The 17420-nt window shown below is 37.4% G+C and overlaps 1 protein-coding gene across 1 annotated transcript in view; it reads left to right on the top strand.

Moving 5' to 3' along the window:
• The window catches only part of ABCC4 (ATP binding cassette subfamily C member 4), a 159795-nt gene extending 143045 nt beyond the window's left edge, over nt 1-16750 (top strand). The window contains exons 30-31 of the mRNA XM_055701915.1: nt 7331-7465; nt 12273-16750. Coding sequence (XP_055557890.1) covers nt 7331-7465; nt 12273-12380 — 243 coding nt within the window. The 3' untranslated portion in view covers nt 12381-16750. The remainder of the gene's footprint in view (nt 1-7330; nt 7466-12272) is intronic.
• Nucleotides 16751-17420: the final 670 nt, after the last annotated feature.

Here is a 17420-nt window from a genome sequence, read left to right as displayed (position 1 = left end):
TTGCCAGCTTTAAGTCATTACATGTCAGAACATTGACATCTTTGAGGTCTTAAAAGCTGCTCCCGCTTCAAGAGGGCTGCCCAGCCAGATTCTTCTTTTGCCTGAGTAAAACAACTAATTATTGAGGCAGTACTTCAGCTGGGAGCATTCAAATAAAGATCTGGATTTGAATTACTGCAGGAAGTGAAGCCAATGTCTGATGAACCTTGATTCTGTGAGACATTTGTGTATGAATGTGTTTCCATCAGTATAAGGACAGTTGGATAGTGTTTCTTTAAAGACAATGGTATGGAATCCAGACCATACTAGAAATACTAACACGTCTTTAGAGAATTATTTTTTTCTCTCCCAGAAATACTGTATTACTGTTTAAAAGTAAATTAGCACAGCACATGCTGGTGGCCGATGCTTTGAGCAGAGTTTCTGATAAGGTAAAACTGTGTGCAGGGGCAGCTGAGCCACAAGTTCATTGTCATCAGAAACTGATAAAACCAAGAGACATGCAGAGTCATCTGCAACAATATTCCTTAGCCTCTTGAAATGTATAATGTCCTTGTAGCTTATCTAACTTTCTGAGACCCTAAAAAGTCTTATTAAAGAGTGAGATTTCTTAAACTGAAGTAATATCTTCTATCACCTCAGGACAACATTTGAGCCATTCTGCAATCCCAGTTGAGAAATGTGGCTTTACAGTGGTGGAAACAGTCATTACTGATTGACCAAGGGTGTTTTGTCAGCATGTACAGCTGTTGGGAAGAACTGGCATGAGGTCCCTTTATACTCTGTAAGGGAAAGGTTGAACTTGCACTGGAATACCAGACGTTTTGAGGTGAGGAAACTGAACAATACAAGAAGCATCTGCAGTGACTGGTTAACAGGCTTCTTTCCTCCAAGATAGAGAAGGAGTTAATATTGAATGATTATCGGTAGAATAAGACTCATTATTGCATACATAATTGATATTTTTTCCCACAACATTCTAGCTAGCTTACAGTGGCATGCCATCAGATGGAGTAAAACAAGGTATAGATTTTTAAGCTTCTGCAAGAAAAGTAAAGATAACTCATATGTGGATCAATTTACTAGGCAGCATCACATGCTTGGTTTTCCCTAAATTATAGCTCAAGAATAACTTCAGTTTAAAGAAATCCACTATTTCTGGTTACAAAACAAAATGTCTGAAGTTACCTTTTATTTGAAGTAGGAGAAGGTGGACAGGGGGGTACATGTCAAATCCCAGTGACCAGTGGCAGATTTGGCATTGTTACAGCAAAGTTAAGCTCTGCTGAGGTGAAATATTTGGAAAGTCTGAAAATAATAATTCAGATTATAAGAAGGTGTATGCCCAAGTGTGCTCTGCTTTGTACATTACCTGACACCAAATTTGTCCGGAGTTACTGGTAATTTGTGTAGGAACCCTGAAGGAGCTTGGGGAATGCTTAGATGAAACCTAAAGACTGAAAATAAAAAACAAAAAACCCAAAAGACAGCTAAACAAAGCTTCACCACTAAAAATTAAAAAAAAAAAAAGGGGGGGGGGGGTGCGGGACACAACGTAGAGGGACAGGACGACGACCTTAAAAAGAAAAAAAAAATCACTTTTAAATAGTTCCTGAGTTATATTTGCAGGCTTCTCAATGTTCTTCGATGTTTGCAAACCTGTTTAGATAGGTTGATATTTATAAATGATTCTTTAGAGAAGTATGTACGTGTTTCTGATCTGTTTTGACAAACCGTGGTGAGATTGAAGAGACAGAACATGCTTGCATCTGAACTTAATGCCAACTGGAGTGCAGGCTGTTGACTCTTTCCCACAAAGCTATGTATTGTCTCGAGTAAATATATTTCTTATAATATGATGTAACCAGAAGCATCTCCTGAATATTCTCCTCTTCCCAGGACTTTGTTGAAGATCATCTTGATGTATGCTCTCTGAGGAAAACATTGTTCAAAGTTGTACTCCTAGCAGAGTTTTGAACTTTAATAAAAATTTTGTTGTTTGGTGATGTCTTCTCCAAGTCTAAATTAAATCAGATGTATTCCCTAGGAGATAATTTGCTTGAATTATTTTCCTTTTGAATAGGAAATAAAAACATTTATGATCAACTCTTAAATGTCCCATTTCCCCTCTGGCTTTATGGTGAAGATGAACGTGAATAGGAATACTAGTCATTCCTCAATAATAATTGAAATAAATTCCCATGCCCCCCTCCTCTGTTGGTGAACACTTCCAACCTTGGACTGCTTTTTTTTCCTCAGAGTGTTTTATAACTATTGTTCTCTTTGTTTGTCTGCTTTTGTTGCTGAAAGTTAGAAAATGCAGGATTTAGAACTTTCTTTTTTTCTGTCTATGGATAGCCATAACTACATGGTATTTGTTACAGCGTTTTTTAGGGTCCATGTTCTTTCTCTTTCTGTGGCTAGTGACACTTCTTTTACTTACATTAATCCACAAAGAAGATTTTAAATTCACTTACAGAATTGACGTTTGCTTTTCCAAAGTCCTGTGCAACAGAACAATACAGATTAGTTGCAGGAATCATTAGGAAGAAAATCTGCTGTCCTGGTTCTGCTGCCTAGGTCTCTGCTGGAAAAGTGGCCTATCTTGATGCAGTATCCCCATCATTCATTGTCATTTTTCTCTCTTCTCTTTGTGAAATGGGTCTCTTATTTCTTTTTCACCAATTTATGTTTTTCTTTTTGTCTTCCTTGCTTTTTTGTCATGGTTAATACATTAAACTATGAGGCTATGAAATGGAAATACTGCAAAGTTTGGGGTACTTTGTGGGGGACCTAGGCAAAGTGGAGATAGATACCCTGGTAAGGGTACAGAAGAGGCCGAACAGACAAGTATTTTAGTTGTCTAAATTAGTTGCAAATCTTATATAAATTTAGTTCAACAACATTTTTGTGGCATTGTCAAATAGTCTTGTGCTAGCTGGAGTTAATATAAACAACACATTTAAATGGCTAATACTCCATTTTCACGTTTGTGATTGCAATTGGCAAATTATCCAATTCAAATACTACTTTTCTGTTTCTCTGTCCTTCCCTGCCACATTTTTAATCTCATTCTTCCTATATTATTTTATGCCTCTAAAACAAAGTGCTTTTGAAAATTATGTTGTGTTCTACTCAACATGATGCTTATCATTCTGCAAAAAATCATAGCTGTGATGAGCAGCCATCGCCCCAGACTATTCAATCAGGATGAACCATTAGACGGAGTGGAATTGGGTGGCATGAGAGGATCTTACTGAAGAAGAATGTAGCATTTGAGCCCTGTTTGAACTTAAGATGTCTGAATAGTGCTGCTTGAGTAAGGATAATTTAGATACCTATAAGTAAAGATCAGTTTCACCTTACACAAGGATGTGAGTAAATTCCTTTGAATAAGAATTTTCCTGCATGCTTTCTTTTGCACGATCATCAGCAGCCAATTTTGTAAATTTTGTACTGTCAGAGTTACTCTTCCACCTGAGAAAATCCTGTTGAAGTCATAAGGCTGTGACTACAAATGTAAGAACAGTGCAGGCGAAGCTGCCAATGCAAGACAGTGGAGAATCTGGCCCTGATTTACATATGACTACTTTGGGGTTATATAGCTTTTTTGTGTTTCTTTTTATTTTACTCTGGGCTGTCTTAAGTATTTCACAGACAGTTAACTCCCACAGAATGATTGTGAGTCTTTATTTGGTTTATTTTACAGAGTCAGACCGAGGAGCTGAAAAGTTGAATGATTTTTCCCCCTCTATCAATATCTGTGTTACAGTCTATAATGAAATCCCAGCCTGATTCAGAGTCACGTGCTCCTGCATGTGTCCTCCATATTCACCCTGCTCACCCAATTTTGCCAGCTACAAGCTTCTCGGGCTTTTCTGTATCAAGTTCCACTGGTGCAACTGCCTTGGAATGCATCTGAGTTCGATTAGGTTACTTTGTGCAGCGATAAGCATTGCATGCAAGTTGATAGAAAATATGTGACTGGTAAACACCCAATTCCACCTTTCCTGAATGATTAGCTGGCTTTTTGAAGTCCTAATGATTTTAATTTGGCTTGGAGTCATTGAGTAAGAATATGCAAAACCTTAGCCAAAGTACCTATTTATTTATTTAAATTTTATCAGCACATATTTCTTCAAAGAAGAGTACCTATCTCTTTGTCTAAGCACTTCTTAATAAATGTATAAATATATAAATGTATAACTACCAAGTAAATCAGCTTAAATTTTCTCCATTGTCTCATAGATGACAGCAGTTAGTAGAAACAGCATTTTTCCTTGGTGAATAGGTTTTATAGAGTATTGCTGACTTGTAGGAGTGATATGTCTGTTCAGTTTCATTCTTTATTTTTCATTTCAGATTTTTTAAAATGTAACATGACTTGTTTGTTCTATTTTCATAACACAAGTTTGTTTTAGGTCCCCAAATAAGGATGTGAATAAATTAATGATTTGTTTAAAATGTGAGTGGAATTTTTCCAGACAGAAAAAGTTTTCTCTCCCAGGTTTTCTCGAGAAGAAAGATTGTCCATGTTTGTGGTTGTTTCAGATATTTGCAAAATTAATGTTAAAATTCAAATACCTCAGTGATATAATTTTTTTAACAGAACTCTATTTCTCTGCTGTAGTTATGTACTTGTAAGAAACACATTTAATGAACATACTTTTTGCTTTCCTTCCAAAGGAGTGGTTACATAATCTGGTGCTATGCTGAGGAAAACTTTACTTATTCAAGTCACCAGAGATGTCCTGTATTGTGGCACCCCAATTTAATTGTTACGTTGAACTATATCTGTTAAATAATTTTTTTACATTTTTTAAGAAGCTGTCTTTAGCTGTGACATACTGTAGTATATAAAAGATTGCTGTTAAAACTGTATTTGTAATTAATCCTTAAATACTCTGATCAAATGGGATAGGACTAAGTACACTGAAAAATCAACATGTGCGCAGGTGTACCTTTGCAGATGGAATACTGCATCCATTGTATATTAAATGACTATATATTATGCTCTGCAACATTACTAATATTTTAAAATTTTTCTATGAGCACTTTCTTCAGCTGTATATCAAACGTTATTGGAAATCGGTGGCAGAGGAAAATAGTAGTATAAGCAGAGTTCTCTAAAATACAAGCTTCTGAAAATAGCAAATAACTTTTTTTAGGTTTCTGTGCATACAGTTTATAAAACTATGTGTAATTACGCTGCTGTTGTTGTCTGAGTTATTTTCCATTGAAGTGTCATATACTCAATTGAACCAGATGCAAAAGAGTGGGCACCTTTCCCCTGGTGTTGGGTCCCTGGTATCAAACAAGTCGGCGGTGATCTTGGCAGTGTGTAATTTTCACACCAGTGCAGGCAAAGGGATCAGCTTGGCTATGCTACTTCATTGTGGGTTTTGTCATTAATGGGGGTCCAGGCTGCCTGGAGGTCTGCCAAGCCTTTGGCCATCAGCATTTTTGCATTTTCCTTTAATAATAAAGCAGTTTTCCTTTAAGCAGTTGCACAGGCAAAGTGCATGTTGGAAAGTTTCCTCACAGGACTTTGAATTTGTCTCCAAGCTTTTTGGAGCTTCTTCTTTCAAACAGAAGTTTGCAAACTATTTTTGTTATTTTGGAAGTTGTCCCCATAATACCTTTTATTAATTTCTTTCCTGAAATCAACAGCTCCAGTTTTTAGATTTTTTTTCTTTTTCTTTTTTTTCTTACAACTATGTACACCACAATTATGGTTTGGGTTATGAGTCCTTGAAGTCCCTCGTTGTGGCAATATCTTTTTCAATAGCATGCCATTTTTATTCAGCTTTTTATTTATATAAGGACAAAAATATTTTCTGAACTACTTTGTTTTTTCACATAAATTCTTTCTCTCTTTTTTTTTTAACTTTACTACTCCTACACATGGACTAAAGTATTGAACTTGTAGACTGGTACCCAAATCTCTTTCTTGAGTCAATACCATTAATTTATAAGCCAGTTAAGTATTTGAGTGCATTGCATTTGTCAATGTTGACTTTCCCCTGCTATTGTTTCTCATTTTCTTAGGCTATTTAGGTGTATCTGAATCTCCTCTGGTCTAGACTTACCTACTCATATTTGTGTCATTTGCAGGTTTGTCACTTTTCTGATAACTCCTTTTTCTGATGACTAACACATATGTAGCTACAGCATATGCCAGAATGATGCGATTCCCACCAGTTCCTACCTGTTCAGCCTTCCATTAAGAAAAATGCACTGTTTATTTCTAATCTCTGTTTTCTGTCCAGGTTCTTGAAAAACTCTTGTCCCTTGTAGCACAGCTATTTAGTTACACCAGATACCTTTCTGGAAATCCATATAAACCATTTCTCCTTTAGTTTTCTTGTGGTGCATTAAGAATTGTACCAGATTTGTGAGGTACAGTTCACTTTTGCTAAAATTGTGGAGAACAATTTCTGCCTGTGATCTGTGTCTTCTACTTGTATTTTAATGATTGTTTTACCTGAATTGTTGTCTTATCTCAAAATACATATGCTAGTCTAGAAGTTCCCTGAATGAGTTCCATAAGGCTTTGCAATATAGAAATGCAGGTTTTGGTACCATGCAGTCCTTAAATAGAGTCACTGGTATGAGAATTTTTTCTTAGAAGTTCAGTCAGGTTATTCTTAAGTTTTTCTGATATTTTTGGCTGTATATATTCTCTGTTACTTACTGACTTAATGCCTTTTTAATTTCTCTGTTGTTTTTTCCTTCTTCCTTCCTCTCTTTTGGGTACTTATGTCCTGGTGGCATCTCGTTGTTTTTTGTTTTTGTTTTTTTTTTTATGTAGAAAGAGTAGGTTCAGGGGTAAGTGTCTTTCTAATACGTAGTTGGTAGAAACTGATGCAAGAAACTGTTTATCTTTTCAGCAACACCCTCATTTTCTTTAATTACATCTTCACCTCCTCTAATCCAAAAGACCTACTTATTCTCCCTTAACCATCTTGGCGGTTATTGCGTGGTTTTTACCCACAGCTGTTTACTTCAGAGCCCGTTTTAGGCCTCTGTTTCTTTCTTACACAATGAATCTTATAATCTGCTTTGTTTAGTTTCACAAACATTGTATTTCCATATTCTGCATAACTTTGCATTGGATTCCTATAGGTGGAATGGCTGTAGGGCACTCTAAAATTGTACAACAGGTCTATAAACTGAAAAAGTGCTATGCTAGTTTGAAGAAGACGTGTTTCACTTCCAGGATACAAAATCTTAGCACTTGAAGTGCATACATTCCCCTCTTGCTTGTAGTGTCTTAACATTTGGTTTTGAATTTCTTATGTTAATATGTTGGTTTCTGCTGATTTAACAGGTTTTAGATGCAGGAAGACTGAAAGAATACGGTGAACCTTACATTTTGCTGCAAGAACAAGATGGTTTGTTTTACAAAATGGTGCAACAAGTGGGGAAGACTGAAGCGACTTCTCTGATTGAAACAGCAAAACAGGTAATTTTAGAAGAAGGGATGATTCAGTTTGTTTCTGCAGTTTGTTTATCTCAAGTTAGCATATTCCGTGTCACAGTAAGCCTTCCACTAAAGAATCTGTTGGCTTTGCAAGGCAAAACCATCATTTTCAGTGCTTTTTTTAGTGGAATATACACAGGCTTCCAAATAAGTGTATTTATATACCCTGAGTTGAAAGACTGTTTGGATTTCTTGCATCCTTCTGTATGTACACAAAACAGTAAGTGTAAATAATATATGACATACTCACCTGTGCTGGGCATGGATTGTAGAAAAACTTGCTGAAAAACATGTTAGGGCTGCACAGCCCAAAATTTATCTGTTATTTCTATATTTTTAAAAGGGCTCATCCAATTTTAGTTTGAGGTTCAGTACTTGTGCATTATATATGATCTCTGGGGATGTGATCACATTCTTGTACCCTTGCTTAGTTCTGCACATAGGATGAGCAGGGCTCAATTAAGGAGCAGCTGTTGAATGTTTTGTTGCCTCCTTGTTCCCTACAAGGCTCTGTGCCTGATTTACTGCTTACTATTCAAATCCTACTCTGAGTACAGAATTATTAATGTGATTGTGAGCATTCCTCTGGCAATCAAAGTGTTTAACAAACATCAATGGATTAATTTTCATAATATGCCTCTGAGGTGAGGCTATCTCATCTCCACTTTTCAGATGGAAAGCTGAAGCAAAGATAAGGAGATAAAAAAATGACCTGTGATTGAGGAACTCATTTTGACTAGCTTTTGGCTTGATTTCTTTTTTCTTGATAATTTACCACACAGGATGTCCAGAGCAAGGTTTTATTTCTCTCAGTGCCAATGAAGTTTCAGCACTGCTTCAGTTGAGAGTGGCAGTGCTCAGTTTGGCAGCAGCTTGCTTCAAGTCACGTAACTTTACTTGCAGCATGCGAGTAAGGCACTGGTACGAGGCAATTTACCAACCTAGGAGAACCTTTTCAAGACAAGAGACAGAGAGGTCTTACTTCTAGCCTTTATGCTGTGCTCTCCTCAAGTTGTTGGAGGTGTGGAGCAGAGCGATTCCAAACCGTTTCCTGGGGAAACAGGATGCCAATAAATAGGAAGCAACATGTAAAGACAGAAACCAAAATGGCAGACACCTGGATATTTCCTAGTAAAAATAGATGCATTTTCAGCAAGTTTGAAAAACATGAAAAAATGTGCAGTTGTGGAGGCTGCATGCTCATGCCTGGATGTTATTTTGCTGGACTTTCTGAAGATTAGGGAAGAGATTTCTGTGTCAATTCATATTCTTAGAATTTTTTTAGAGCTGCTGAAACCTTTTCTTTTTTTTCTTATAAAGAGTTTTTCAAGAGAAGTTCTGCAGCTCAGAGCGTACACTATAAATCCATGTCTGACACTGATTGCAGAACTAAGGAAACAGCTTTGTCCTTAGCTGGACTATGTAATGAGTCCTGCTGTCCTTCTCCATTGCTATACGATATAGCTTCTTATATTTCATTACTAGAAAGGATTGGTTAGCCATGTTTTTTATGGTGTGTATATGACAGTCTAGAGGTTTTATAAATGGTGTTTAAAAGGATAGATTGAAATTCATACAACCAGCATTTGTCTGTAAAGTGAAGGCCAGCTTCCTAAGCCTTGATCCTTGGAATGGCAAGGGGTAAGGCTATCCAGCTGTCCTAGAGACTTAGCCATCTCATTCTCTCTCTCCTTCCATCCCTGCAGCCCTCCCCAATTGCACAATTGCATTCAAAGATAATTCAAAATATATAAAAATAATTGCCTGATGTTACTTGCCCATATACTCATCTGCAGTTACCACATCAATGTTATGTGATTTTGTACAGGAAGGGAAGAGATCCAGGAACCAGTCTCTGCTGAAATGTGGTTTGATGAAAAAGTTTGCTAACTCCCAGGCTAGAAGGCAGATACAAGCTTTAGCATCTGCCAAGAATGCAAAGCATGGTGCTTATCCATGCTCAGCCCAAAAATAAGGGAATCAAGAGACTATATCTCCAGTCAGCAGCTACCCAGAAGCACAGCTATAGTTCCTTCTGTTGGAGGGACTGGGACATTAATTCAAGGGGTTTGTTATTGCCATCCCTTGTGCTTCATACATACTTTCAGAGAAGTTGCTTAGTCAGAATAGCTGATTCCAATGGCTTTTCTTTTTACCCTAGTAAGTCTGTTACATGTATTGCTGTTGGTTTCATACATTCCTGTTGTGGTTACTAAGAACTGTTTTTATGAAGAACAGCTTTTTTTCTGTTGTTGAAAAACAGCATGCTGCACATAAAAAGAAATGGTAATATGACATATATACATACTTTTCAAAAGGCATTACAGTGGGTTGCTAAGTAAAACGGTTTGGAATGTGGCCTTGCTTTGGCAATGACTATTTCATTTCTTGCATTTTGGACCTGAATCTTGTGCAGAACAAGCTTGTACCAAGAGCTTCTTTCAGTAAGGTGGGACTTCATATGCATTTTTTGGAATAGTATGGATTCTGCATATATCCTTTAAGGGCAAATGAAGTGGGACTACACATCTTAAACTGGAAGACTAACTTGGACATCTTTGAAGAAACCTTATTTTCAAAAAACTCTCATGGCCATCTTAGCTAAACATTGCAAGTTCAAGCTATTGCTGGAACCTTAGCTCAGGCTTCTGAACTGATCCAGCGCTGCTATTTGTCGGTCTCTCTTGGTCACTCGGTATCCCCATTTTTTGAGCAAATGTCAAAGAAAACAATGCAGGCGTAGCTCAAATTGGAGACCTCTGAGTATATGTTAACTAGCCCATGAGCCAGACTGCAATAGAATTGTGCTTAGCATGTGTTTTTGTCTTCGCTTAAAGAAGCTTTTAGGAGAAAATGCTATGGGAAAGTGAGAAACAGTCATCAGGCAGTTAAAAAGGAAAAGAAGTGCTCAGTTATTCAGATAAACAAAAGTGGGTGTATTCTCCGTGCTTTTGGCAGCATTGAGAGAGGCTTTTCCGCAAGGTTTGGTGGCATCAGGATAGGGCTGGTTCTCTGTCAATCAATTTTTGAGTACTTTGAGGGGAAAATAAGGGTTATTTTCTTTTATTTTAAAGCTATGACAGATGTGTAAATATTAAAATACTAGGTGTTATCTCACCTCAGTGATTACTTTTAAAAAGGTTGCAGCTCTGTTGGCAGTGGAAGAAACTTGTATAAAGAGTTGGGCATTTAATATCTTGAGGGATTGGGCTCAGGGGAAGAATTGCAATGAGACAGTTGAAAAGCAGCTGCCATTTCATTACGTCTCTCGTAATGTGCCAAGGTTTTCTATTAACTTTCCATTAGAAAAAAATTCGCATTCAAAAGCTGCATTAAAAGTATGCCAAAGTTTTGTTTTAAACCAGGAACGGGATGGGAATACACAACTGGGGCTGCTGTCTCCACAGCATGTGTGGAGGCAGGCGCCTGATTAACTTTCCTCTGTTGCATCTGATCGTGGCTGGTTACTGCGGAATGCCTCTTAGCAGGACTTCCAATTCTTTTGTTGATTCAAATCAGACCTTAATATTCTTTGAAACTTGTAAAGATGCATATATCCTGCGTTAGCATGTGTGCACAAAAGACTACAGTGGTACTTACAGGAATGTTTTTATAGAATTACTATTTCTTTTTTGTCCCGCATGTCTTATACGTGTATTCATATATATGAAAAGGACATTATTATCAAACAAACTGAACTTTGTTGACAACACTCAAATATAAATTGGAGAAATGTTTCATAAGCCATAGTCAAAGCAGTCTGACTATGAGACCTAACTCGTGACATGTGTCAGCTTCAGAAAGATAGTGTATTTTCTGTTTTTAAAGACTCAAACAAAAATTTTCACATTCTTCTTTGAAAAAATTGCATTTGAAGTCCTTTTTTCACCCAAACACATTTTTAGATAAGAGCACACAAGTCTTGACATTATTTCATTTTGTTATGCGCATCTGTCAGGGAACAGAGATATGATACAGCTACTAAAAACTGATGATTGTGGAACAGTGAAACTTGACAGCATTTCATTTCCTTTATGTTCTGATTATACATTTATCAGGAAACCTGTATCTCTTCTAGTTGAGCTAGAAATTGGTAGAATTCAGGAACTCAAAGGCTTGGCAAAGAACTGTCCTATTATTTGGTATCATCTTACATTTTAGAGAAGTTGCTTGGTTGAGTCATTGTTAAAGCTTTTGCTTCTTCTTTCATTATTGTGGTTCACTATCCAGAGATCACATTTCTATAGGCCCTATAACTGCTCTGCAGCACAAATTAAACGCTGGGATATTTCATACATGTACCTCGAAGTTTCAATGGTTGTCAATCATAGTTTGTAAAATATAGGGATTACAACCTGATATTAACATCCAAATCCATTGTGTTCATTTTATGTGTGAAAATGAGAAACCCTTGTGCAGACGCAAGATTTCACAGCTTCTTTGTCATCCTGTTTTTAATTTATCTCCATGTTTTGAGCTAGTAAAATGATTTTACTTATCAGTTTAATGTAAAGTGATAAAACGTATCTATTTATCTGAATTACCAGAATTTGAGTGAATCTACAGGTTGTGTGGGATTTTTCTCACGCTTTGTTATAATGTAAAATCGTATAGTAATTTTACTAATTTCTCAGTGACACACAGTTACTGAATGCCACTAACCTGAACTTCCTGTTGGGATTCCTTAAGGACATGTGTTTATCTCTGCTGTATTTATCTCCAGAAATTTTATTTGAAACTAAAAGGTGTTTGATGCATAATTACTCACAGAATCTGATATTTTTCCTAGGTGTACTTCAGCAAGAATTACCCAGAAGTTGTTCAGAATGGTCAACTTGCCACAGACTCCTCCTTGGATCCTTCCTCAGGATTATGCATAACTGAAACTGCACTGTGATTCCTAATAACCTTAACTGTTTTCCAGAGAATGTAAACCTGAGATCATCTAAACTCAGTGACAATGTTTGCAAATGTCAACAGGAGAGGAAAAGGAGGGGGCGATTCTTTGCACTGGACATCCTTCCTATTTAATACTAAGAAGAAAATTTTTACTGTCCCTCTTTCTTTAATTTCAGTGCAATATGTTTTCCTTTCCAACTAATTATGTTTGTATTGCTAAGGAAATTAGGCAGACTCAGTTTTTATTTGAAATTTTATTTAAAAAACAGGTGCAGGACACCTAACAGGTCTAGGGTGCATATTTGGAGCTTATTAACAAAAAAAAAAAACCACAAAACAAAACAAACAAACAAACAAAAAATGTGTCCTTTTTCTCTTTTGGAAATCCTTTGAGAGCGAGCAAAACCAAAATTTTGTCTGTGCCACTTTAGAACAACAGCTATGTCTAAACAGCAGATTCAGTAGTGTACAACTTAGTGGTCTAGTGCAACTGTCTTTCTGCCTGTCATAAGTAGCTATGCAGGTTGTTAGAAAAAAAATTGAACGAGCCAAAACTGCGTTTTCTTTTTGATAGCAAAAAGTACTATATACTTATTTTTTTGATAAGTAATTCAAATAATGCTGTTCAAGATGAACGTAAATATTAGTTTTATTTTGCTAAAATCCAAATGCTGAAAAATCAGTCTCGATCTTCTATACTTTAGAAGGAAATTACCACATTTGCACTGAAGAAATATTTAAATAATTTAACATACATTCCTCTTTTTATCCGGCTTATCAAAGAAAAAAAGGTATTAAAATAACTTGAGGAAATGTTTGAATGACATGTCATTATACCTAAATACCATGTAGTACAAAGTTATCTTCAACACAACACATTGAAATGTATACATTATTTGCATTTATTGTGCCTTAATATTTGTGCCTTCAAGCCAAAGCTGTAACTGCAGGGTACACAACAAATTCATTAAATATATGTTAAAAATATGTAACCTTAGTATATTTAAAGTTTTGCATCAGGGGTTCTGTTGAACTTGAGCTGTTTGAAGTTACCGTCCTACCAGAATAGGTAGGAAAGTACAACCTGTAGTTTTGAATGGCTGTTGCTGATAGAGAAATGCAGTGAGAGAGAAAGGTTTGGTATTCGTAAGTTATGTCCTGATTCAGCAAAGCACTTTAACACAAAGGCACTATTCCCATTTTTATTTATTTTTTTTTAATCAAGCAAGTGCTGTGCTGCTTCAGATTTTTTCCTGTTTAGTGAGATACCTACTCTTTGAGGTCCAGTAGAAAGTAAATCTCTTCATCTTACTATTTAAAGGGCACAGTAGAGACTAAAAGGCAAAAGCTCTCTTCAGAACATGGAAAATACTGTGCTTTTTAAAAAATACTGAAGATACTTGCTATTACCTTCATAAGACAAATGTTATTTACACAGCGTTCACCCAGTGGTCTAAAAGTATAGCAAACACAAATGTATCTCCTTTCAAGCAGTTCTGCCAGCAAATAACCGATTCAAATACAAAATTACTCGCTGCTTGTCCAGAAGTCAAATGAAGCCAAAGCCTGTGCTTTAGCACAAGGGCTCATCTAGAAGGACTTTGTCTCCCAGTGGTGAGAGGCAGAATCCTCATTCCCGTGTTGCAGCACCTTCCCTGCCTTGAGGCTTGCCGTCCTGCCATGAGATCCCCAGGGGGAGGGGAGGACCTCTTACTAACTGCAGTGCCACCAGCCAGCTTCCCCTTGTAGCGGGGAGAACAACCATCAGGCATCCAGTTTTCTGGTAACATCCTCCTCCGTCGTTAGCAGGAAGTTACAAAATCAAATGCTCTTGTCCCTAGCTTGGTTTTGTCAGGTTCTGACAGTTCTTCTGTGGCGTGTAGCACCTTACACTGTAACAAATCCCACAGAGATCAGTGGAACTGAACTTCATGCAGTGATGCACAACATGAGGCTTGTGCTACATCTGGTGCTAAATAGCAGCCGGTCAGGGATGGCTACCTGTCCCCAAAGCCACGAGGCACAGATTGGCTCCTGTGAGCAGAACTTGTGGCTAATCCTTAGAGCACACCAGCCACATCCACTTTTCTGTATCACTTGGCCCTTGGCCTTCTCTGGGCTCATGCAGTCCACTTACGGACCTAGCACAAGATTATCATCTGGCATGTTTTGTTGTGGCTTCCTTTTCAATTCAAATTCTCTGAAATAAGGATAGGGCTGTTCTGCAGCTCAGTACAGTGGTGTTTGTACTGCACAGGAATGTGAAGACTTGGAGAAGTGTTTGAGCGCGTAAGTCACATGGGATAACACTGAGGGACTGTGTAGCATGAAGAAAGTTCAATCTTGCATGGTCTTGTCTGTAACTGCCTTTTTGGAAGGGATCCATGGTGTGAACCATGTCCGGACTCCGCTCAAGCTTTGTCATGGAGAGACGTGGCTGGAGTGGTCCAAAGCAGAGCTAGGGTGAGCTGACCAGTAAGGTAATGCAGACGCTTCGTGGAGCCTGGTGTCTGAGCTCATTTGTTTACCTTTTTTACTGAGCAGTGTGGACATATCCAGAGTCTAACTGTGTTTTACAATAGTGAATTATTTTTATTTCTAAATATTTAGTTCTTACAAGAGAGTAAATATGAAGTATAATACACTGAGACTTTTAAATACTCTAAGAGAACAGTATGTTCTCCTGACCATATACCTTGAGTTTATATTTTTTTATCAGAACCAGGGAGATATGCATGTGTAAACCAAGGGTATAATTACAGTTTTAGTTCATTTCAGCTCTGAAATGAATCTATGGTAAGTTACATTTCAGAGCAGAGCTCCAAAACGCTGGCTGCTGCAGACTCACTGGTATGAGACCCTGACAGATCTAGCTATCAGTCTATAAGCTAGAATTAATTTGATCCTGTAGCTTTTTGAATGCGCACAAAAATGTTAGGTATCTCTGAAAATGCTGATTCCACTTCTTTACATGTTTTGGCAGGACATTGCTAACTGCAGGTATCAAATATCAATACAAGAGAAAACAAATTTTTTACAGTGTCACACTTGAAAGCCACAAATTGCTGGGTAGAACAACTGATAGCAAGTCATTTGTGTCTGTCGTTGGCATTATGTCATCTTTTTAGTTTAACAATAATGTTTTAATCTTGAAATTGTTTTTTAGGTTCTTTTGTTGGTTTTGTTGTTGATAGTTCTTTTGTTTAGATGACTGTTGGTTAAGATTGACTGACCCATTTGATTTCAGCTGAGTAAGAAAATGTGATGTACCTGAATGGCGAAACTCAGATCAGGGATGAGAAAGACCTTCCTTCGGTGAAAGTCTTGGTCTGTTGAATGGATGAATTATCTTTCCAGCAAGGTGTTTTATGTTTCCTTTTAAAGAAAAGTTCAAATAGTTCTATCCTTCCACTTTGAAAATGTTCATGCTTTACTGGGAAATAGTAAAGCTGATTACTATAAGCTACATTCCTTCCTGGGGATCTTGGAAAAAGAACTCAGTCTTCTGAGTTATTCAAGCCTTTTAAAATATTTCTTCACCATGAGGTGCCTTAATGTATTCCAGAGTCTTATTTCTAATAAACACAATTTTATACAGTAATACTGAAAATCATCAGTTACAGAACTGTTGTTTGTTTGGTGTAAAAGACCAGGAACAGCCTCTGCTTCTGATCTTAAGAATTGTTCTTCAGACATCCATTTTGGTGTATCTTTGCTCCATCCCTCCTCAAAAGGCCACTGGGAGAGTCAAAACCAACACACTTCTCAGCGATAGGTTATCTCATGTTTTGCTTATTTTAAGGGTAAAATTCTCTTGAGTGAACTGAACCAGAGCTCGTTTGCCAGATAGGCGTAATCTTCTGCAATTCCATTACTACTGCCCTTTGGAAGAGGAAGGACCTTCTTGTGACCAACATCAGTAATGCTGGTTACTTAAGGGGTAATGACTGTTTCTTTTAACCTTCCCAATACATGTTTAAAATAAGATTGCAGAGAGAATCAGAAAGGGACGAAAGAACCAAACGTTACAGAATTTTTCCTGGAAATGCTGCTTTTTGTGTTAATCTGACCTTTTGGAATATCTCACTTTAAAGTTTGCCTGTTTGTTGCAGGGGGAGGCGGGGAGAGAAAGAGTTGAAATCACTTATTTCCTGTCATGGTGATGAGCATCTGGCAGAAGAATGTGGCTTCCTATATATGTTTTACATTGTGTAACAACGCACTGCTTTTTCATCATTTTAACTCTGGTTGTGTTTTGGTTTGGTTTTTGCATTTATGTAATTTGATTTTGGTATTGCTATGGAATGATTTATTTTGTTGATGTTCACGTGACAACTCCTGTCATACAATAAAAGGTGTTTCTCAGAAGCACGCCGAAGTCTGTCATCATTGCAAATGTGTAAGTAAAGGCAGAAATGCCAGCTGGAGCTGAGTCAGATAGCGCCTGAAGTCCCCAAACACCTCTTGGTGGCATCGCCAACTCCCAAGAGCTGAAAATCCTCCATTTGGAGGTACAACACAAGATAACACATTCCAGCTTGGGTTTACTGGTGGATCTGTGATCTGAGATCTCTCAGACCGTGCTAGCAAATTTTTTTGCTTCAATGACAAGGGCTATAAAGTAATCCAAATAGCTTTTTAAAACCTGTGACGGAAGGACCACTGCAGTTGCACAAGTGCAAGGCTGGATATAGTCTCTGCCTCAAGCAGCTAGCAAGCTCAGTGGACTGGGCAGCTGAAAGGTGGAAGGTTAATGGATGCGGAAGCGAAATGGGTTAGCAGCACAACTCCAAAATCTGGTGTCAGCTCTCAATCCTGTACTTCTGTCTGATGAGTTTGTTGTTTAATTTTAACAAGGCATTTTGAAACTGCTCATTTTTGAAAACTGCGTAAAGTTTCTCCCTGTGTCTACCAACTGTCTCAGGCACTTAAATCTACTGTTTTGATGCAGGTTTTTAGTACAAGATGAATTTGTCAGTAATCCCCCAGTGCAGCAAATTCCAGGACCTGATGCAATACAAACTGTAATCTGTCCTTT

This window comes from Falco cherrug, chromosome 2, assembly GCF_023634085.1.
Source record: "Falco cherrug isolate bFalChe1 chromosome 2, bFalChe1.pri, whole genome shotgun sequence".
Lineage (NCBI taxonomy): Eukaryota > Metazoa > Chordata > Aves > Falconiformes > Falconidae > Falco > Falco cherrug.
The sequence above is the reverse complement of the archived record's forward strand: the minus strand, read 5'-3'. Positions and strand labels throughout refer to the sequence as shown.